The sequence below is a fragment of the Microcaecilia unicolor genome, chromosome 7 (genome assembly GCF_901765095.1).
Source record: "Microcaecilia unicolor chromosome 7, aMicUni1.1, whole genome shotgun sequence".
Taxonomy (NCBI): Eukaryota; Metazoa; Chordata; class Amphibia; order Gymnophiona; family Siphonopidae; genus Microcaecilia; species Microcaecilia unicolor.
Window position 1 is genome coordinate 42,196,611 of NC_044037.1, and position 24,851 is coordinate 42,221,461.

Sequence of the window (24,851 nt, forward strand, 5' to 3'; positions counted from 1 at the left end):
AGGGGTTCACACCCGCATAATTTACATCATTGGGACAGACCTCAGGAATCTAATGACAAACCTAGAGATTTAAGACAGATAGGAGATGTGATACCTAGGACTGGTGGTGGAACCTGAAAATAGGTATTGATTGAGGCCTGCCCATATCAAAGCCCGATTGATGATATAAATGACCTTATAAAAGGATTTTACTATGTATTACCATATGAGGAGAGACACAATGTGAGAAGTACAAGGAACCTATACCAGGGGTGTATATTGTTTGTTGCGGGTTGATTGCTAAGGGGGTTACAAAATAAATGGGATGGGCCTTAAAAGTCCAGAATACATAACGGATGAGAGCATGAAGGGGAGGGAGGTCGGGAGGCGATAAATGTGATCGGTTCCCATTTTGGGAAACATGGAACAAGGGGGGAGGGGTCAGAAGAATGAGATGGGGGGATGGGCAGGGGGAGGAGTGGAGATTTGGGTGGGAGGGATAACAGGGAACAAGGCCAACCAATACGTTAGGGGGAGAGGAAGAACAATGGAACAGAGACGAGGCAAATGTCGAGAGCGGGATTGGGGGGGCATAGGCTGGGGTGCCCACCTGACACAACAACAAGAAAAGAGAGCTACACTACAGAACATAGTAGGCCTGACAGATTATGGTTAGGCTCGTTACTTGGAACGTGGGGGGGATACACTCACCCATAAAGAGAACAAAAATTTTGCAACAGTTACAGAGAAAAAATATAGATATTGCCTTGCTGCAAGAAACACATCTTAGCCAGGAGGAACACGCAAAGCTTAGGACCTGGTGGGTGGAGGAATGCGTCTCAGCGGGAGCACAAGGGAAAAAAGGAGGAGTAGCGATATTAATTCGTAAAGGTCTGACCACAGCGGTACGACCCATGGTGACGGACGCAAGAGGCCGTTATGTGCTCGTGGAAGTGGAAATATCAGGACAAAAACTGCTAGTAGGCAACATCTACGCCCCTAATCAATATGATAGGTACTTTTACAACCAAATACTACACCATTTACTCTCATATCGTGGGGAACAGATGCTGGTAGGGGGAGACTTTAATACGGTATGGGATGCTTCGATTGATAGCACCCAGGGTAAAAGGAATGATTCGGCGGCGTCTAATAAGGGCTTGAAAAGACTAGGACGAACACTACATTTGATAGACGTGTGGAGGGTGTTACATCCCACTGAAAGAGATTATACTCACCATGCGAGAGCCCACGCATCCCAAGCCAGAATAGATTATATATTAACTACTGAAAACATGCTAGGAAAAGTGAAGGATACCCATATAGGACCTTACACGATTTCAGATCATGCTTGGGTTAGCATAGAATGGGAATGGGAGGAACGCAGACACAAAGGGGGTTCCTGGCAATTTCCACTAGAATTGACTGGCGACGAGAAATTTAAGACCAAGTTAAAAGAGAGTTGGGAAGATTACATAGCAATGAACCGGCAACACATGGAGAACCCAACTTTATTTTGGGATGCAGCGAAAGCTGTGTTGCGAGGCGAAATAATTAGTTACCATCACCACCTGAGGTCAGCGAGAAATAGGGAAATTATACGACTAAGTAAGCTGATATGCAAAGCTCGGCAGGCCTATGGCCGGACACACACAGAATCACATCGCACTAAACTCATGGAACTTCAAGTCACATTAAACACATTGTTGCACCAACGGGCTTCGAAGTCTCAAACATACTATAAATTTCACTTACACAGATTTGGGAATAAAGCAGGACGTCTATTAGCAAGATTAGCCAACCCGAGAGGGAGCACGAGACAGGTCCTACAAGTGAGAGGGGAACAAGGGAAACTGGAACGTACAGCAGATAAGATATGTGAGGCGTTTGCTAAATATTATGATAATCTATATATGATGCCGGAGGACAGGGGGCTATCAGAGTCTCTCTATCTAGACAATTTAGACTTACCGGCCCTCAACCAGGGGGATAAAGATAAATTGAATGAACCAATCACGGAGGCAGAAGTAATGCTGGGTATAAAACAAGGACAATTGCTGAAGGCGCCTGGCCCGGATGGGCTCCGCATAGAATTTTATAAGATACTGGGGGAACACGTTGCTCCGACATTAACTAAATACTTCAATAACATAGTTGACAAGGAACAACCCCCGGAAGGCCTATCTTTAGCACATATAGTGGTGCTGCCTAAGCCAGGTAGGGATCCGCAATGTGTAGAGTCATATCGCCCAATTTCCCTATTGAATGTGGAAATAAAATTGCTAGCAAAAATCCTGGCAAACCGTATGAAACAGGTCTTGCCGAAGCTAATACATGAAGCGCAAACGGGATTCGTAGAGGGCAGAGTAATAGTGAAGAACTTGCGAAAAATCATAGGGGCTCTAGAAAAGAGGAAACATACAGATACGCCATCCCTCCTAATAAGTTTTGACGCCGAAAAGGCATTCGACAAAGTGCACTGGGCATTCCTGTTCGCCACATTAAAAAAATATGGGTTTGATGGCCGTTTTATGTCAGGGATCCGTGCCCTCTATCATAGACCAAAAGCTAAGATACGGGTCAACGGATTGGAATCAGAGGAGTTTCAGATATATAGAGGAACCCGACAAGGATGCCCGTTATCCCCATTACTATTTGTTTTATCGCTTGACCCACTGATCAGAGACATTGAGGCTAGTCCAACGATACAGGGTATGCACATAGGCCAGGCCGAATTCAAAATAGCAGCATTTGCAGATGATCTTTTAGTAATGCTTACAAAGCCTAAGGCATCGTTCACGGCTCTGATGGAGATCTTGGAAGAATATGGGGATTTTGCAGGTCTAAAATTGAACCTGACTAAGTCAGAAGCCTTGGCCTCCTCAGAAGAAGTGAAGGCCCTATGGGGTCAGGGGTTCCCTTTAAGCTGGGCGGAAGGGTCTTTTAAATACTTGGGGATTCAACTGACCATGGAGCTAGGAAAACTGCAGGACTTAAACGTACGCTCCCTGTTAGAGGGGACAAGACAGCGACTAGATGGATGGGAGGGCCTCCCGTTATCATTAGTTGGCAGGATAAATTTAATACGCATGGTAATATTCCCTAAATGGTTGTATCTCCTGCAAACACTTCCCCTTCGACTGACACGCAAAGAATTAATAAACATTAACCGGGCCTTCAGCAGGTTTTGTTGGGCGAGAAAGAAACCCCAAATAAAGGCTACAGTGATGAGAGGGAGATGGAATCTGGGAGGATTGGGAGTGCCAGATCTTGCCCTGTATAACCAAGCTTGTCTCCTTAGACATATAGGAGACTGGGTAGGCCACTCAAATGTCTTCACACCATTGAAAATGGAACGGGAATATTTTGCTCCGTACGATGTTATCACATTATTACACTTAGAACAGGGACAAATTCCAGCCCAGTTAAAACATTGTCATTTGCTACAATCCATGCGAAAGGCATGGAAAGAGCTAGTTAGGACTTTGGGAGGAATGCCAGGAACATCAGAACTTTTAACATTTAGAGGGAACCCGAATTTTGAGCCTGGACAAACTAACTCAGCCTTCCTTCGATGGGAGGCACAGGGAATCACGAAAGTGGAACATCTGCTAGGCAGGGATGGAGCTATCCTGAAATTCGAAGACCTGGAAAGTAAGATAGGGAATACATGGGGGGACTACTTTGCATTTGTACAAGCTAAACACTATATTTCTAGCCTTAACCAATCAACACTCCAATCAAAAATAGGAGGTCAGATACAAAACTTCTTCCTGACATTGGAAGCAATAGGAATGACAGTATCTTCTATAAGCCGAGCAATAGAGAAAAACACCCCCATAAAAAACTTGGACTATATTAAACAAAAATGGGAATATGAATCGGGAGGGTCATTAGGGAGGTGGGATATAGGGGCCACGCTGAGACGCATTCCGATGCTCACCATAGACGAAAGGCTCAGGGAGAGTGGATATAGAGTGGTAATGAGAGCATATATGTCAGGGAAGCAATGGGGACGCATAACTACTGGGGGGAATGTGAAATGTGTTAAATGTGACCAAGAAAACCCCACGCTATTTCATGCCTTTTGGGGCTGCCCTGGAATTCGTATGTTTTGGAGACGAATACAATGTTTTTTAACCGCCACGACACAGACACCGGTAAGGGGGGTATGGGAACACTACGTGCTGGACACACAACCAGCGTTTGCGACACTGGCGAAAGGGCCTAGGCTTTGGTGCCGTAAGGTCAGCCTGATAGCGCGCAAGACCATATTGCAAAAATGGATATCCCCTGATCCACCTGCCTATTGGCATTGGCGGAACCAAATACATGAGATGGCCACATGGGAGGCCAGGGAGGCAAGAGGTAATCCAAAACGGAAAAAATGTTTCATGCAAATATGGGGACCTTATTTACAAGGGCTTAACCCAAGGGGCAGAAGTCTAATACTTAACACGTTGTGACACAGTTCCGGTTAATCAAATAGGGAGTAAATCTCTTCCCGAACAAAGGTTGGCAAGTGGGGGGGATGAGAGACTGATGAGATCTTGTATCATTAGGAAAGGGGAACAATTAATATACATGTTACCAATGTACTATGCTATTGATAATTAAGATTTGATGGACATTTGGGCAATGCTAGACAACGCCGGAGGCTCAGCCGGGAGGGGACCACAAGAACAAGGGTTCCCTCCCGGGATAATGGAAGCCTACCTGCAAATAATGGTTCTATACAGAGACGAACTAAGAGATATGACCAAATAAGAAACAGGAGAATGAGAACTATTGAACATACACCATGAAGTTCATGCCTTTCTCAAAGGAAATAAAATATGTAATGTCTAGCCTAAGTCGCATTTGGGACATGTGGGAGGGGGGAAAAGGAGGGGGGAGGTGGGGGGGAGAAAACGAAATAAAATAATGATGGTAAACATTACTCACCTTGTATAGATGCATAACACTTGTATTTTATAATTGTTTTTTTGAAGCCACTTGGTTGTATGTGACAGAGTGTTCCATCAATAAAAAAGTTGAAACATAAGTCTAGAACCTTCACTTTTGAATGAACCCTCTCCACAGCTATCTTAATATTAAACCACACCATCTGGTGAACACTGGATGCCAGATATCTTCTACTATAACATCAAAGAACCAAAATGGCCGAGGCCATTACCTATTTCTATATTACTATGTAGCACTGTACAAATACATTACATAAGCATCTTGTATGCCACAGCTACCCATCAGGGTTCAGTGTGGCTAACAAAAAGAGAAGGCAGATCCTGTGAAATTAAACAACATTCTAATTAAAATACTCCCCTCAGTTGCATCTAATTTAGAAACATTTCTTAGAATCCCCTTGCCTAAGAACTACCATAGAACAGAGCTCAATTACTGTAAATATTTCTTAACAAGAAAAGTTTTTCAAGATTTCATTTAAAAAAAACTGTGTAATTTTGAATTCTCCTTAGGTACAGAGGAATAGAATTCCAAAACATGAACACCTGATAGAAAAGACTAGCTGAAAAAGCAGTTTTACACTTAAGGCCACTCAGATTAGAGTAGGGCAGTAAACTATCATCGTGAAGGCCCCCTGTTTATTTTGGTGGTCTGAGCCCGATTAGACAAATATGGTGGAGCAGTCCATTGAAGAATCTTAAAAACTAATATACTGTACATATTTTAAAATGAGCATGTGCCTCCACTGGCCCCACCGCAAAGGTGAAACTGTCGGGCTTACAAGCTTGGGGGGAAAACAGCATGCTGCAATGTTCTGAGCCCTCTGAATTGTATTCATGAGATTCTTCTGACAACCTGTATAAATACTGTTACAGTAATCAAGGACTGACAAAAGCAGGTTTTGTACATAAATGTAGACGTATCGAACATATTTCTAATTTTCCTAAGTTTTTTCATTAGAAAAAAAAAAGGACTTTTTAATAAGAGAAATTCACATGGGACTCCAACATTAACAATCCGGATAAAGTAACTCCTAAAATCTTATTACTGTCAAAATGAAAAAAATGCTGACCACTTGGTTTTAACAAGCTATCATTCCATATGTTGCTAGACTGACCTATAAGCAAAAACCTTAGTTTTCTCTCTTAAGCTTTAGAAAGTGAACATGAATCCATCCATGTTTCCAAAAGTGAAATACATTATTTTATTCTAACTGCAGTTGTTCCTGTTTAAGCAACTGAAAGCAAAATTGTTATATCATCAGCATAGTTGAACACTTTAAAGCCAGCCAAAACCATTGTATGGCCCAGAGATGACATCAGGATGTTAAATAAATGATGGTGATAAAGGGGAGCCTTATGGGACCCCACAACCAGCATTCCAAGATTCAGACAAATTCTTCTTAAATTTCACACTATAGTTCTAATGGTAAGAAAACCCTCTAACCACGACAGCACTTTACAACCTATACCAAAGCTATCTAAAATGTTCAGAATCAGCTGATGTTCCACGAGACTGAATGCACTTGGTAGATCAAATTGTAAAAGTATAGACCTTTGGCCTTTACCCAAGAGCATCTACCCTTTGCTATTAATGCACCAAGAACTGTTTCTGTACTGAAAAACAGTCAGAAACCAGATTGTGAATCATGAAGTAAATCAAATTAAAAAAAAAAAAAAAAAAAAAAAAGAGGTTAATTGTTTTATCACCAATCCCTCCATTAACTTAACAGAGGGATTGATGCCACAGGGCAATAGTTGTTAACTATCAACTATACTGATATTACTGTTCTTAACAACTGGAGTTAGAACCTATAAAAAAGCCTTTTTAAAGAGTTTACAGTCCAGTCAAGACAATTCAGGACAAAATTACAGCAGAAGCTGTGAGAGGGGAAGTGGTTAAAATGAGTGAATGAAGAACAAAATAAAGATCAAGGAATCTTGCTATTATTTGGGATTCAGCCAGGTACTTGTGGCCTGGATTGGCCACAGTTGGAAACAGGACACTAGGCCGGACCAATGGTATGACCCAGTATGTCTATTCTTATGTTCTTTTGCTGTTAAGGAAATCTCTAACGCTGTAAAACAAATATATGGCTCCAAATAATAAATCCTCTCTATATATATATGCAAGGTTTGGATCCAAATACTACCAATTTCTAAATGAATACGTTCTCTGTAAAGTCATGGTAGCAGAACAGCTTACCTTTTTGGAACAAGCTTTGCCGCAACCAGTCGTGCACCAGGCCAATTCTCCCCGGCCCCACTATGGTAGGTGATAGTAATGTCAACATGGTTGAAGAGATAGAAAGTATTCTTCTTGTTAAACTCAGACTGAAAAAAAAAAAATAATAAAGTCGTCCATTCTACTGCTTGTTTTTTTTTTTTTTCCCAAACCCACTCAATCTACGGATGATACCTACTACAGATTTTAAGAGCAACTGCCAAAAAAGCAACTGCTCTTAGAAACTATACTAGGTACCATCAATATTTATAAGTGCATATACATACACGTATTTTTTGAGGGGAGCAGACTTCCAAAAAAATCCACCACTCTTAAAACCTATATTTGGAAATGTAGAAGACAAGCCATATGTCCCCTCATTCTACAACTCTTCACCTTCATTTACATGCTGAGTGCACATGTAAGTTACAGAGTACTAGCGCTTATATACATGACTGTTGGTGCTAACTGGCAATTTAGAGAGCAAAACACACTTAGCATATAAACGCAAGCAGGAATGCACAGGGAGAGATCATGGGCTGGGCATGGCTGTGTCCAACATTAACACGTATTTTAAAAAGAGAACGATGTATCACTCACATTTATGCCTGCTATTGATGAAAGTGAGAGTGCCTAAATGTAGAAGATGTGAACTGATGCTAGTATTTTATAACAGAATCTAGGTGTCAGGATACCAGTTACAGTATTAGTACTGAACACACTAAATCTAGGCACCAAATCTGTGGTGCCCAGTTATAGAATCCCCCCCCCCCCCCAAAAAAAAAATATATATATATATGGTGTCAATGAAAACTTGATAAAAATATTGAGTTATGGTATTCAGAAGCAGACGTTAGCTTCAGTGTAGAGCAGACACTAAGAAAGTGCTGTCATTTTCATTATCATCCTCTCTTGAGCTGAAGTCAGCACAGTTAATTTGAAAACACTCCTCCGAGTCTATTTTCCTAAGGATGCACACCATTAAGAAGACTAAGCCTACCACCTTTCTGTGGAGAAGGTTTTTTTTTTTGTCATATCTCCATATTTCAAGGGTTGTTTACTACAGGAATTCCAAATTCTTACATTAGCACCAATGGCGTAGCTATGGGGGGTCACAGGGGCCTGGGCCCCCGCAAATTTCATCCAGGCCCCTGGTTTGGATCCCCAACCCCCGCCAGCTGAAGCCTTCTTCAGCGCCGGTCTCCGGCGCAGCCGCATTTGCTGCCTGCCCCCTGCTCTTCTTTCTTCTTGTTCAGTGTGCACAGGAGGAGCAAGAAGAAAGAAAAGCAGGGGGCAGGCAGTGAACGCGGCTGCGCCGGAGACCGGCGCTGAAGAAGGCTTTGGCTGGCGGGGGTTGGGGACCCCCGCCAGCAAAGGTATTTGTTTGTGAGGGGAAGCGGCAAGGAGGTGAGGCGAGGCGGCACTCAAAATGTGCCCCCAACCTCGGGCTCTGGCCCCCTCCCACCATGAGGGCTGGCTACGCCCCTGGTTAGCAACCTGCAGAGTCCTTCTGCAAGGAATGTGCTCCCAGATAAGCACCTGCTTGCCCACATAACACTTGGGAAGAAACTTAGCTCCTAGTCCCTACTACATGAATGCAGAGCCAACTCACTCCTTAGTGTTCACATGCACCATAATGCTCATAATGCTCTTAACCTGCAGCATGTCCGAAAAACGCCTCATTCGATCTATCCAGGAGATCATCGGTTTCTTAGTGCTGAGTCATGTAAATATGTTAACGTCAAAAACATTCTTCCTCCAGATATATAGATAAAACCAATGCTTTACTGCACTATCATTAATCATCCAAACAGTCGCTAAAGAAATCATGTTTGGCTTTACACATCATAGTGTAAGACAATACAATTTTTTTAAACAGTTTTTAGATATCTATTTATCTTGTTTTTCCCCTCCTGAGACTATTACAGATACTCTTACTAGACTAAGAGGAGCTTAGGTTTTTCAGATGCTATCATCAAAACCTTTCCGTCCTGCCTTGGTATCTTGACTCAGAGCACAACAAATGTTTCCCCAGATACTCAAACTTAATACAAGCCTCACCCACACTCACTGCAGGTTGCAGTTGGTTGAGAAACTACATAATATATTTCAAAATCTGTTTGTCAATATAATGTTTCTTACAGTAATTATTGCTGCTATCTTGTATGATTCTATATGTTCAATAATTTTTATTGATGATTCTGCATACAAAACATAAGATTCCAAATACAACCATCGAAATCTCGTAACACAGTTACAAATATCCAGCATTTAGCTCTATCATCAAACATTTAACATTTTTCTCCCTCCTACCCCCCCTACCTATTTTAACTTTAAACTAAATATTAAGTTCCCGAAGGAACTGAATAGAACCATATGAAAATCGAATATTACCTTATATTAACCAGTATGCAATATTACCTCAATTTTGCCAATCTCCTCACCCCACCCTCCCTACACATGAAAAGCTTTCCTCCATACTTCATAGATTCTATTTTCCTGAGTCCCTCTCCAACCTCTTATACTGTTCAAAACTGTAATTGTTGCCAAATTAACCTATTGTTCGATTACTTCTGTTATCGCCTACATAAGGCTCAGCTCTTCCTTCCCTGGCCTTCACCCAATCCTCCCCTGTAGAGAATTACAGAACTCCTAGTACCTATGACTGTTCCTCTACAACTTATGGAGCTTATTTAGAACAGCACTTCTTGCTTTGTGGGAAATGGTCTGTAAATAGGTATTCCAAATATCATAAAAGGCCTTTCTTCTCTTTGGAGTAACCATGGCTGCCCGCGCATCCCAGAGCATCAATTCGTGGAAACAATTTCTCCAGTACCAAAAGAACGGAGGTTCCTTCTGCATCCAATGTTTGAGTATACATTTTTCCCCACTGCAAAGGCCTTGTTCAATAAACGACCTAAGTTTTTATCTGAGACCCCATAAGCCTCCCGTTTATTTAATAGCACTCCTTTTCAAGAATGTATTATTTTTTGGCCAAGAAGATGCTCTAAATACTTCCACACTGCATTCCAAAATGGTTGAACTCTTGCACATCTCCAAAAGGCATGCACCAAAGTATTGCTCCCACTTTTACATTTACAGAATGGAACATCCAATAGCCATCCTGCTCTTGCTGCTTGCATCCGAGACATGTATCCCCTGTGTATTACCCTTTACTGGCTCTCCTGAAGCTCGGCACTACCTACTTGCTTTGGGATGTCGTTTATTATCTTTGCAAAATTTACTCTCTTCAATTCATATCCCAAATCTTTACTCCAAGCCAGTCTAAGTAGCTCGTAATTACGAGGGGGTTTAAGAGATAACAGAACTTTGTGTAAACTACAGATTGAGACCTGGCCATAGGCATCCCCTTGAAGGAGATCTCGAATCTTCTGACCCAGCTTTGTTCTTAAAGCTTCTCAATCTAGACTAGACCAATAATGATGTAATTGTCTATATGCAAAGTAATCTTTATGAATTAAAGATAACCTTTGTTGTAAGTCTTGAAAACTATATAAGCCACCCTCTTCGTTAGTTAAATGTTCAATTAAGGTAATGCCTTGTGTTGACCAGCTCTCAACTAGCCCTTTTTCCAATCCTGGTTGGAAATCGGCGTTTCCTTGATATGGTAATTGGTCACTAACGTTTGGATTCTGGTTCCATATTTTCATTGTATGATTCTATAAAAAGCATACGCTCACTATATGGAATAAAGACAAAAAAATCACCTTAATATTTTTTCTTTGATTCTCACAACAAATTTTTATTAAAATGTAGAAGCCAGCCTTACATACATTCTTTGCATACATGAGGATGCAGCTTAGTGGCTAACTCCCTGTGAGGGTTTGGGGGCCTACGATATAGTATAAAGCACAGTCTCCTTGTAAATTGATTTTCTGTTCTGCTACACACAGTGTTCATCATTTTACAGAGATTGGGTATGGGTGGGATGGGTTGGGCCCAGGTGGCGGGAGGATGGGGTATATTAAGTTAGCAGTGGTAGTGATGATTAGATGAGGGATTTTAGTTGTTCACAGCTTGATGACTGTGTAAGTTAGTTCCACTGCATGTTTTGAATCGACTACTGATACTTTGTATCTCTTTCTCGTTTGTGCAGTTTACTATGTGGATTAGAGGATAGCTGCCACGAGCATTTAGTGAGATGGGGTGGGATACTTGTAATATTTGATGACAGATTATTTTTTCCCTTTTCGCTTCTGCTATATGTTCCTCATGTGTATCTTTGTATATACATTTGATTGGATGTACTCTTTTCTATGGTCATCAATAAAAAACTGTTAAAGTAAAAAATAAAATAAATGTGGAAGCCAGCAGAGACTTCTTGCTTCTTCTCCACCACTCCAACACAGTCCACAGTGATTTTTTGTGTGTGTGTGCGCGCTCTTAGCTACTGGATTTACTAAAGATCTTTTTCTATTCTGTGTCTGTGGGCAAACTATGTGCCTGGGACTCAACCACTTATTGCCCTTATCTTGATAGTCACAAGCTTCATTTCCCAGCTATTTATTGCTATTTGGCTGTCTATAAACTTGAACCACACTTCCAACATCCTACGTGGAGCCACAGATATATCCATAAAATAAATCCATCAAAGAAACAAGAAGATAATAGGGCAACCTGGTAACAGTGTTAGCTTCTGTTTGAAGCAGTTCCCTTAGAATGAAAACTATATAAGAAGGAAAGGTCCAGGTAACTTTCTTTCTGAAGTTCTGAGAGCAGAGGATGTTTCTCTGGATAAGTTAATATTTTTTTACTCTGTGCTTTAATGATTTAAAGGTTGGGGTTTAAAAGAGGTATTGTAGGTTTATTGATAAAGACAGTTAGAATTTAAAAAAAAGCAAACTTTATTACCTAGTCGCCATACCCTTTTTCCCATAGTTTTAAAACTTGAACTTTCTGCCACAGCCTATAGCATAAACAGATAGCCTCTAGAAGGCATAGCAGGGCCTAGTTCAGTGCAGGGGATGAGGAATTTAGATTTGTTAGAAACTGGGCAACGTTCTGGGAAAGGGAGAGCCTGTTTGGAAATGATGGGCTCCACCATAACTGGAATGGAACCAGGCTGCTGGTGCTAACATTTTTAAAAAGGAAATAGAGCAGCTTTTAAATGGGAGGGGGAAAGCAGACACTCACCCATGAGCGCATGGTTCGGTGTGAAGTATCCTTGAATGATACTATTGACACAGGTTCTTTAGGGAACCCTGATAGAGAGGTTTCAATAATGGTGAAAAGAAAGCCAGGAGTGTTCAACGGGAGAATAGAGTAAAGGATGCAAATTATCCCCATTAACTTCAAAGCAGCCTGTAGATGCAAGGAAAACAAACAATCTGAAGTGTCTATATACAAATGCTAGAAGCCTTAAACATAAGATGGGAGAGTTGGAGTATATAGCACTAAATGAAAAGGTAGATATAATAGGCATCTCAGAGGCCTGGTGGAAGGAGGACAATCAATGGGACACTTATCGGGGTACAAATTATATCAGAATGTTAGAGTGGATCAATTGGGGGAGGGGAGGTTGTGCTAAATGTTAAAGAGGGAATTGAGTCAAACAAAATAAATATTCTAATTTAAAAATAGTAGCGTGGAATCCTTGTGGATAGAAATTCCATGTGTGAAGGGAAAGTATACTGGTAGGGCCATACTACCATCCACTGGGACAGAACGAAAAGACAGATGAAGAAATGTTTACAGAAATTAGGAAAGCTGGCAAATTGGGAAACATTATAATAATGGGCGGTTTCAATTACCCCAGTATTAGATGAATAAATGTTAAATAAGGGACTGCTAGGGAGGTAAAATTCTTAGATGTAAACAATTACTTTCTTGGAAAAACTGGTCCAAGAACCGACAAGAGGGGTATCTAGTCCTTAGTGGAATGCATGGCATGGTACGAGAGGTAACGATATTGGATCCTCTGGGAAACAGTGATCATAACATGATCCAATTTGAGCTAATATCCGGAGTGAAGTCACTAAGGAAATCTACTATAGCAGCATTTATTTTTCAAAAGGGCGACTGACAATATTGAGGAAAATTGTTAAAATAAGATAAAGGGTCGATTGCAAAGGTTAGGACTGTAAATCAGGTATGGACATTGTTTAAAAATACCACCATGGAAGCCTAGACCAGATGTATTCCACATATTAACAAAAGGTGGAAAAAAAAGCAAAGTGCAGCCAGCATGGTTAAAAGGTGAAGTGAAAGAGGCTATTAGAGCCAAAAGGGCATCCTTCAAAGGATGGAAAAAGGATCCAAATGAAGAAAGTAAGAAGCAACATAAGTATCGCCAAGCTAGATGCAAAGCATTGATAAAAGGCGGCTAAAAGAGAATATGAACAAAAACTTGCCGCCGAGACAAAAACTCATAGTAATATCTTTTTCAGGTATATCAGAAGCAGAAAACCAGGGAGGGAAACCGTGGGACCGTTAGATCATGAAGCAGCAAAAGGGTGCTCAGGGAAGACAAGGCCACAGCAGAGAAACTGAATTAATTCTTTGCTTCCGTCTTTATGGAAGAAGATGTCAGAGATCTGCCTGTACAGGGAACAGTTTTCAAGAGTGATGATGCGGAGGAACTGAAAGAAATCTCGGTAAGATATACCGAGCCAAATCGACAAGAGTGATAAAAATCACCTGGTCCAGATGGTATACACCCCAGGGTACAGAAAGAATTCAAAACATGAAATTGCTTATCTGCTGTTAGAGATCTGTAATTTGTCGCTAAAATAGTCCATAGTACCTGAAGACTGGAGGGTGGCCAATATAACGCCGATTTTTAAAAAGGGCTCCAGGGGCAATCCAGGAAATTACAGACCAGTGAGGCCGACTTCAGTGCTGGGCAAAATAGTAGAAGTTATTATAAAGAATAAAATTACGGAACACGTAGACAAAAATGGTTTAATGGGACAGAGTCAGAATGGGTTCAGCCAAGGGAAGTCTTACCTCACCCAGTTGCTTCATTTCTTTGAAGACGTGAACAAACGTGTGGATAAAGGCAAGTCGGTTGATGTAGCTTATCTAGATATTCAGAAAGCTTTTGGTGAATAGTGGAGTGCCACAGGGATTGGTACTCCACTATTTATAACATATTTATAAATGATCTGGAAGTCAACTCCAACTCCAGGCTCCGCTCATTCTGCCTCGCCTCACCCTATGCTTGGAACAACCTTCCTGAACCCTTACGCCAAGCCCCCTCCCTGCCCATCTTCAAGTCTTTGCTTAAAGCCCACCTCTTCAATGCTGCGTTCGGCACCTAACCCTTACCGTTCAGTGAATCCAGACTGCCCCAATTTGACTGCCCCGATCGGACCGACCGTTCACTTGTCTATTAGATTGTAAGCTCTTTGAGCAGGGACTGTCTCTCTTTGTTAAATTGTACAGCGCTGCGTAACCCTAGTAGCGCTCTAGAAATGTTAAGTAGTAGTAGTAGTAGAATGATAAGTGAGCTGATTAAATTTGCAGATGATACAAAACTATTCAAAGTTGTCAAAACACATGCAGATTGTGAAGAACTGCAGGAAGACCTTAGGAAACTGAAGGCTGGGAATCCAAACGGCAGATGAACTATAATGTGGACAAATGCAAAGTGATGCACATTGGGATGAATAATCCGAATCATAGTTACCTTCTCCCCAGGGGTTTAGCATCTCTTTCTACCCACTGCTTGTACTTTACATGTTCCTGTGGCTTGGCAGCAATTCCCACAGGCCAGCTCAATGGCCTTCCTTCTGCCACATCCTGCCTTCTCTACTGCAACTTCCTGTTTAGCAGTCAAAGGAAGCTCTGGCATGAGGGGGCATAGGATGAAGGTAGCAGGGGATAGACTAAGAAGTAACCTGAGGAAATACTTCACGGAAAGGGGGGTGAATTTGTGAAACAGCCTCCTAGTGAAAGTGGAGGAGACAAAAACAGTACCTGAATTCAAGAAAGCTTGGGACAAGTACAAAGGATCTCTGGGGGAGTGGATGGCATGGATAGGGCTGTGTTGTATCTGCCTACATTTGTCTATGTATGTTAAAACAAAAGTTGCAGTAGAGAGGGCAGAACGAAGGCCACCAAGCCCGCCTGTGTGAATCACTGCCAGGCTGCGGGAACATGTAAATTACAAGCAGCAGGCAGAAAGAGGTCACAGATATGCGGGGGAGGAGGACAGGCATGGAGCAAAGGCTTTTTTAACCACAGAACAAGGCTTTTTACCATTCCCAGGGGGCAGTAAAAAGTTTTGTTTATGCATCCGCAGTAATTCTGAGGTAATGGTAACCATGTCGTTCTCTACCTCTAACTTTAAAAAAAAAAAAAACACACACACACAAAAAAAAACAAGTGAGGCCATGATCAAGACAGCCTAACTGAGGTTTATAGGTGGGACTGAGGAACAAGCAACTAATTTAGTATACACACAAGAATGAGACCCCGCTCTAAGAAAGAAAATCATCATTTGGATGGAATGGACAAGTCTTTCCCAAAATGTTTTAACTCCAGCGTTAACAAATTAGATAAATAACAGGCCAGTACTATATGTCGCTGAATCCATAAGAAAAACAAACTGGGGTGAGTGTGTGAAGGGTAAGGTTGGAGACCATCCTTAAAATTTTATTTCAATTCTTTTAAGGTAGAGATACAACTTCTAACCTAAGATGAAGTTCCAAAGGGTCAGGAGTCTTCTGTAGAAGTCATTGTCCTTATCTTAACCTTTACCTCTAAATTTAAAAATCACCCACTCTCACTCCTAAACCGGAATCCACAGTAATAAGAGAATCCCAATATGTCTTTCAGAGAATAAAACAAAGAAAGCTTAGTGCTGTAGAGTACTGTGCACCGGTATGGTATCAGTCAATGTCTAACAATTCCACAATCAATTTCCAATTAGCCAATTTGCCTTAGCTATCTCTTCACCCAGTGCCCCCACACCTCACCACCAAGAACGTACATCAGGAAGATGAGTGCAAAAGAAAATCTCATAAAAATGTTTCAGAATCATTAACTTTTTTACTAAGAGCTAGAGAACTATGACAACTTACATTGATAACGCAAGCATCTTTTGCTCGGCCATCTTGAGTTACAAAGCAGCCTATTGGAAATCCTGGATTGCAATATTGGTGGCCATCTTCCATTTCGTAACACCACGTCACAGGCATGTTATCAATGATCCTGCAAGCAAAAAAATAAATAAATAGCTCTCTGACTGCACAGCTATATAAATGATTCTTACATCCAAGAAGTAAATATCTAACTATAACTGAAATATTTCTCAACTATTGTTTAAACAAGTGATTACCTTTACTTTCTTGTTGTTTTACTTTCTCTAGGAGGAAAAGGCTACAGATGCTTGGCTGTTTTCACTTTTGTAATTTGCCGGGCGGGCTTCCACATCAGCCTAAAAACCTCCTATGTTGTAAAGCTTATTGATTTTTATTATTTTTTCAAATTATTTCTTGTGCAATTCTCTCTCAAAACTTTCAGAATCCTATATAATAAAACGCACCTCCAACATTCTGAAGCTGACTGCATGGCTGATGCATTCCTGCTCTCTGTATCCATCTCCTGAATTGACATCATGTACTTCCGGGTTCATCACAAGCAGAAGTGACCAACCACACGAGGTTTCTCGGCTTCAGAATGTTGGAGGTGCATTCTATTAAATAGGATTGGTCAGTTCCTTGAAGCACCGCCAGAGCTCAGCGTCCTGCACAGTAACGCTCAGACACCAGAGAGAGAGAGGGGGGGGGGGGCCTGACACCAGAGAGAGGGAGGGAGGGAGGGAGGGGGGCGTATCTCTGTCACACACACACTCTCTCTCTCTCACACATTCAATGTCTTTCTCACTCTCACACACTGTCTCTCAGACACTATGTCTCACACTGTATCACATTCACTCTCTATGTGTCACACAGTCACTCACACACTCTCTTGGTCTCATACACTCAGTCTCACAGAGAGTCTGTGTCTCACACACACTCTCTCTCTCGCACACACTGTATCTGTGTGAAACACACTCTCTCTCTCTCACTGTCTCTCACATACGCACTCGCACACACTCTCATTCTCGCACACTCTCTCACAGACACACTCGCACTCAGTCTCACTCTCTGTCACACACACACACTCACACATTCACTCTCTCTCATGCACTCTCACACACACTCTCTCAAACATACATTCTCCGAGGAAAACCTTGCAAGCGCCCGTTTCATTTGTGTCAGAAACGGGCCTTTTTTACTAGTTCATAAATAATTTTCAAAAGGACACCGTAGTCACTTAGCTTTGTTAATGTGCCATTAGCCTTGGTTTGCTCAACAGAGCGCCTCCGTTTCGCTGCTTCTTCAGGAGACGAACCATACTGCACAACTTCCTCTGTGTCTCTAATTAATTAAGAGACATTCAAGGAAATTAACTAGGGACACTGAGGAAGTTGTACAGTACGGTTTGTCTCCTGAAGAAACAGCGAAACGGAGGCGCTCTGTTGAGCAAACCAAGGCTAATGGCACATTAACAAAGCTAAGTGACTATGGTGTCCTTTTGAAAATTATTTATGAATTCTGAAAGTTTGAGAAAGAATTGAACAAGAAATAATTTTAAAAACTTGAAAAAATAATTAAAAAAAAAAATCAATAAGTTTTACACACAGGAGATTTTTAGGCTGATGAGGAAGTCCACCCAACAAATTACAAAAGTAAAAACAGCCGAGCATCTGAAGCCTTTTCCTCCTAGAGAAAGTAAAACAACAAGAAAGTAAAGATAATCACTTGTTTAAACAATAGTTGAAAGATTTCTATCAGCAAGTTAGTAGCCAGTTTATTGAAACAATATAACTGAATTATGCAATGAATCGTACTCAAATTAAAAACTGTATTATAAAACCCTATAAAAATATATTAGCGTCTTGACATAAAGGCCATGGTTCATTAAATTATGCTAAAATTTCATTCATTTTTCCATTGCCCTTTACAGACTCATACATATCAACTTACCAGTGATGCTGATAATTCAGTTGCATTCCTTTCTTTAAGAAAGCCATCTTGCCCACATCCTTGTCCACTGCAGGGTCATAAGTTTTGAAACAAGTTAATTTACAGTCTTCCTCTTCACCAAGCTTAAACTAGAAGTAAAAAGGGAGAAAGGGGGAGAAAACAAGTCACTCAGCCAGTCTACAAGAGTGCAAGACAGAAAACCGTAACAGCGAAGAAAAAACATTTGTCTTTAGAACATTTTAGTCTACGATTTTAAAATGACTAACAATTTCTTGTAAATGGTGAAATTTTGGCCATACCTGCTAGCTTCCTTTTCTTCAGTCCTGCTAGACAAGTCCAGATCAACTGGTTATGACCCACTACAGCAGATGGATACAGAGAAGCTCAACTCTCCCAGCAACACCACCAGTATAACGAGTAATGCAGCCTAGACTTGTAACATCAAAACTAAAACTATATTCAAAACATCAAACAAATTCCCCCAAGGGAGTCCTTTGCAAAATTGTCTAATCAGAAATAAACACTGAGCCACTGAAAACACTGGAGGGAACAAGACAGAACACCAGAACATCTCTCTACTACTGCAGTTTTCCCCAGCGGGTCCTGGACTGGTTTAGAAGACTCAAGGAAAAAAAATCAAAAGCTAACAACAAAGTTTCACCTTCCTTTTCGTCAACCTAGTCTAGTCAAAACCAACAGGACATACAAAAGATCTACCCCCCAGGTGGGAGGAAAACAATGCTTCCTCCACCAACACTCTGCCAAAGACACCATCTTCTCTGGCTGAGCCATCAATTCTGTAAAGAATACAGCAATGACCATGTTGCTATTTTACAGATATCCTCTGCAATTACTGTCTCAAACTCTGCTCAGGTCGATTAAAATCTGGTCAAATGAGTCTGGAAATCCTCAGGAGCCATCTTATTGCTGAGAATATATGCTGCCTCAATTGCCTCCTTAATCCTGCACCCAGAGGAGAACTTGCAAGCTTCTTCCCCTTTGTCTTGTTCTGCTGGCTGCAGTACCAGATTTATCAGAATGCATTTGTCACTTTTAGAAAGCAAGAGAACTATGCACCTGTCCCGTTTATGCAGCATTCAGTTTAACCCAAAACTTCAATTTCCTAGAAAATGTTGAAAGAGATTGCCCGAGTCACATGAAAATTAAAAACCTTTGCTAAAAAAATAAGTCACTGTCCAAATCAAAGTCAGCTGCAACAGGACAGAAAAGGATCTCTATATGAAAGTTTGCAACCCTAAAACCCACCTGGCCGAAGATAGCCACAAGGCACGCCTGGGGAAGAAATTAAGGAGGTGGCCTCCTGATCCGATCCCTTCTCCTTCCTGCCCCTCCCCACCCACCATTACTACTACACAATAACTACGAGCCCTGTTTACTAAACTGTGTTGTAGGCACCCTAGCATTTTTAGTGCACGCAAATGCTAGACACCCCATATAATCCTATGGGTGTCTCTAGCATTAGCGCACACTAAAAATGCTAGCGCACCTTGGTAAACAGGGCCCTAAATGACTTATTCAGACAAAACACATCAGACTTTCACCAAATACAGAACAAGTGTTCACAAGTTAGAAATAGAAATATGAAGACCAAAACTGAACTGGGAACCCCCCAAAAATTAAACTTGGCAAATACCGGAACACTGGAGAAATGCAAGCAAATGCAATCCCTTTTATACTAAATATAAAACAAAGACATCTGCAAATCCACATAAACCAAAGATAAAATATTCCACTTACTGTAATATGTTTTTAAACACTTTCTACCTTTGCTATCTGGATATTTTATTTTCTCATCATGTTTATCCCAATTTCTCTTTTCTGCTTGTCTTCTGCTAATTCTCTTTCCAGTGGCTGCTCTACATTTGCCTCTTCTCTTTCCTGTCTTGTTCCATTCCCTTACTAAGCTTGTCTTACATATTGATCTTTTCCTTTCAGTTCTTTTCTCTGCCTTTGTCTACTCAAATTTCACTCCCTCTCACCCTTCTTTTTAATTTTCAGGTCCTTCACACATACCTTATTGTTCTCATTTCCGCATCTCATTCCATTCCCAGCCTCCTAGTCCCTTTCATATACGCCACATTAAAGGGGAAAGGGACTTGATATACTGCCTTTCTTTGGTTATAATCAAAGCAGTTTACATATTATATACAAGTACTTATTTTGTACCTGGGGCAATGGAGGATTAAGTGACTTGCCCAGAATCATGAGAAGCTGCAGTGGGAATTGAACCCAGTTCCACAGGTTCTCAGGACGCTGCACTAGCAGTGGGCTACTGCTCCACACCATATTCCTACTCTCTGTACTCACTATCCTCCTCTCACTCATGTCCAAGCTGCCACTCCCCTCCTTGATCCCTCCCACAGTATCTCCTCTTCTGCCTCCACCCTTGCAGCCTGATATAATACATCTGTATCGCTCCATGGTGGGATCTCACCTTGAGTAGAGTATTACCTTCAACAGCTGTTACTATATCCTCTGGCAATGAGTTCCAATCCAGAGCTTAACTATTCAATGAGTGAAAAAATATTTCTTCCTGTTTTAAAAGTATTTCTATGTAACTTCAACGAGTGTCCCCCAGTCCTTTGTAGTTTTTGAAAAAGTAAAAATCGATTTATTTTTACCCGTTCTAATCCACTCTGGATTTTATAGACCTCAATCATCTCTCACCCTCAGCTATCTCTTTTCCAAGCCGAAGAGCCCTAACCGCTTCAGCCTTTCCTAATATGAGAGAAGTTTCATCCCCTTTATCATTTTGGTCGCTCTTCTTTGAGCCTTTTCTAATTCTGCTAAATCTTTTTTGAGATATGGCGACCACACCATGGAGCGATAGAGGAATTATAATGGTCTTATTTGCCATCCCTTTCCTAATAATTCCTAGCATTCTGTTTGCTTTTTTTAGCCGCCACCACACACTGGGCAGACAATTTCAGCACATAGTCTACAATGACACCTAGATCTTTTTTCTTGGGTGCTGATCCCCAAGGTGGACTTTAGAATCAGGTAACTATGATTTGGATTATTCTTCCCAATGTGCATTACCTTGCATTTGTCCACATTAAATTTCACCTGCCATTTAGATGCCCAGTCTTCCAATTTCATAAGGTCTTCCTGCAATTTTTCACAGTTCACATGTGTTTTTAACAGTTTTGTGTCATCTGCAAATTTAATCACATCACTTGTTCCTATTTCCAGATCATTTATAAATGTTAAACAGCAACAGTTCCAAGCTTTTGGCATTTCCAGAGTATAAAATCCTGTCCTCTGGGCTCCAAAGCTTGTCTAAGCGTTCCTGAGGAAGACTGCCCCATTTGGTGTTGAAGCCAGTGGCGTAGCTAGGTGGGACCGTGGGGGCCTGCCCCCCCCCCCCCCCGAATTTGCTCTGTGCCAGCCAAAGACTTTGTCCAGTGCTGCTCTGTGGCAGCACCGCCACACTGCCTGCCCTTCCCTCTCTTCCCCTCACGTTAGGCATGCTCCTTTTAGTGAAATTGAGAATGCTCAGTTTCACTAAAAAGAGCGTGCCGGACGCGAGGGGAAGAGAGGGAAGGGCAGGCAATGTGGTGGCACCGGAGACCAGTGCTGGATGAAGTCAGCTGGCAATGTACAGCGGCGGGGGGGGGGGGCATCAACCAAAATGTGCTCCCCCACCTTGGGCTCTGGCCCTCTCCCTCCTCGAGGTCTGGCTACACCCCTGTTCATGTGTATACTTAACCTGGTTAGTAAATCAAATCTGATTATGTGACGTTCATATGAAGTGGCCCCAGTATCGTTATCTCTTGCACCAAGTCCACCAAGGACTAGATTAGAATTGCTCCCGCTCTCATTGGATCTTGTTGCTCCATAAATCAATCCTTTGTTTCATCTAGGACTTCAACTACCTAGCATACCCCGATGTTCCCCAATATTGACTGAACGTAACTGAAATTTTTTATTATTATTATTACCCATTTTGTTAGCTTTCCTAATTTATGCATCTGTCTGTTCATTTTGGCCAGGTGGACAGTAAAAAACTCCTATCACTATCCTTTTCCCCTTTACACATGGAATTTCTATCCATAAGGATTCCAAGGTGTATTTTGTGTCCTGTTAATTTCTTTTATCTATTTGATTCAAGGCCCTCTAACAAATAGAGCTATCCCTTCACCAATCTGATCCACCCTATCACTGCAATATAATCTGCACTCTGGTATTACAGTGTCCCAATCTTCCTTCTATCAAGTCTCAAGAGATAATATATCTATGTTTTCATTTAATGCTATATATTCTCTCACATCTTATTTTTTAGGTTTCTAGCATTTGCATACATACACTTCAAACAGTGGTTTTTATTCCTATTAACATTCTCAACAGTTGACAGCGATCATTTGCTATCAAATCTGCCTGTTCTTAAGACACCTGGAGGCGTATTTTCAAAGCACTTAGACTTACAAAGTTCCAGGTTACTTTGAAAATGAGCCCCCTGGTCTACTATGGCCTTTATTGAAACCTCACTAATACGGATGCCCTATCTTCCCTGTTATGTTGATATCCTTCAAAGACAGCTTGTTCTGAACCATGCTCTTCTGAGCAACTGTCAGCTTTCCCCCAGTTTCCAGTTTAAAAGCTGCTTTATCTCCTTTTTAAGTGTTGATGCCAGCAGCCTGATTCCACCTTCATGAATATGCTCCTCCTTTCACAGAATGTTGCCAGTTCCCAACAATCTAAAACCCTACTCCCTGCGCTATCATCCCAACTACGCACCGAGACTCCAGAGTTCATGGGTCCTCCACATGGAACAGGAAGCACTTCTGAAAATGCTACTCTGAAGTTTCTGGATCTTAGTTTTCTACCTAAGAGCCTAACCATGCAAAAATTAAACGTTTCTAGTACATCTAGTGTATCTTCTGCAAATCACTCAGTTATACTTAGAACCATCATACTGTATAGCACTGATTTAACAAGACAGTCCAATGATGTATTACAAACTTAAAGTCAGGAGAATTTTCTTAGGACCAGAACAAGATGTCATTACTATGCAATTTTCTTAATTTAAAAAAACAGGTATATAATCCTAGGCATTTATTTGTAATTTTACCAGTTTAAGTTGGAGGAAATTTTCTAAGAAAAAGTTATTTGTGTGACATTTTAATGGCTTTTTAGGGGGGATTCTATTCAAATGGCCTAAGACAACATTTTGGCACTAGCAAACTTCTCCCAGACCCAACATCAGATCTCTTCTCTCACCTGCCCCCAGCATCAACACCCTTCCATATCACCAACCATCTACCAACACAGCCCCTTTCTACCTTTTGGCTGATTATTATATTAAATTTGGTGGTGGTGGGGGGGTGCATGTAGACGATCATTCTCAGCATATTCAAGAATTACATTTTCATCAAAATTCTGTATATCGTAAACTATCTTCAACCAGACTGTTTGATAAACCTATTGAGGTTATTATTGGTAATAGACCACTTCACAATCATAGGAAAGCTTTCAAATCAAAAACTTGCTCTAGCAATCTGTTATCCTACAATTGTACATCTAGACAGTCAACCATCATTTCAACCAATTCCTGGTATTTATTTTAATGCATGGTCAGAAATAAGTATGACATTATTAAGGAACTTGTAGAGAAGACGCAGGCTGGCTTTGCTTTTACTACTGAAACCTAGCCTATGGCCACTGATACTTTTATTTTGAATAATTTGTGCCCACCTGGATATAAAATTTTAAGTCACCCAAGATAAGATAAAAAGGGAGGAGGTCTAGCAATTATCTATAAAAGTTTTTACAAATTGGATTTGATCGATTCTCCCAGCATCTCAGGCCTTGAGATTTGTTCCTATAGGTTTCATGACTCCTCGCTACAGGGTTCTGCAGGTTTTGTGGTTTATTGCCCTCCTGGTCCTTGGAATACTATTAGACAATCATTCATTCATTGATTTTATTTAACAACTTTTGTGTGTAGATTCTATGCTTTTATTGGGCAACATTAATCTTCATCTTGAAAAAGCTGGATTGAAAGAAAATCTTTAGCCTCACAATCTTAGATATTCAAGCCTTATCAATTTCTGCTCCATAGGTTACTCAGGAAAAAGGTCACACAATAGACTAGATTTCAGTTTTTACAGGACCAGTTTCTCATTTAGAAATTAAGGATGTTGTTTGGAAGCCAGTCCTGTGGTCTGAACACTTTTTGGCTGAATTTACACTCTTTTTATCCATTTCTAATTCGTTATCCGCGTCTATCTTGTCACTGTTAGGCACAAAATAAATCCATCTAAATTTTGGACTAAGTTTCCTTTCTCAGCTAGATTTAAATCTACCACTTCAGATCACTTGACTATCTGTCACAATGTTCTTTCCTCTATTACTGATGCAATTTCTCTTTAAATAGTAAATTAAAATCTAAACATCAAGTTACTTGGTATAAGAAAGAACTTTTTGAGTTTAAAAAAAAAAAAAGGCAATGCCAAAAGCTAGATCATCAATGGAGCAAGACCAAAAAAAAAAAAACCGTAATCGCTAGGCATGAATGGAAAAAAAAAAAGTCTTAACTTATATAAACCTGCTCTGCAATCTGCCAAGCGAGATTATTATGCTACTCAAATAGAGGACAATCTATTGGATCAGAAAAAATCATTGGTCTGTTCCAAAAATTAACTACTGCTGATAAAAAAAAAAAAATTTGAC

The 24,851-nt window shown here is 40.9% G+C and overlaps 1 protein-coding gene across 2 annotated transcripts in view; it reads right to left on the reverse strand.

The window, feature by feature from the left end:
• Positions 1–24,851, reverse strand: part of LOC115473998 (transmembrane 9 superfamily member 2-like) — a 176,755-nt gene that overhangs the window by 135,377 nt on the left and 16,527 nt on the right. Inside the window, exons 1-4 of one of the 2 annotated variants that reach the window (XM_030209258.1) lie at positions 18,458–19,184; positions 18,159–18,286; positions 16,209–16,338; positions 7,147–7,274 (exon numbers count right to left, since the gene is read on the reverse strand). In XM_030209258.1, the coding sequence (XP_030065118.1) occupies positions 7,147–7,274; positions 16,209–16,338; positions 18,159–18,205 (305 nt within the window). In that variant the 5' untranslated portion in view covers positions 18,206–18,286; positions 18,458–19,184. Of the gene's footprint in view, positions 1–7,146; positions 7,275–16,208; positions 16,339–18,158; positions 18,287–18,457; positions 19,185–24,851 lie in introns of those variants that run through there. The other variant, XM_030209257.1, reaches the window with a different exon arrangement.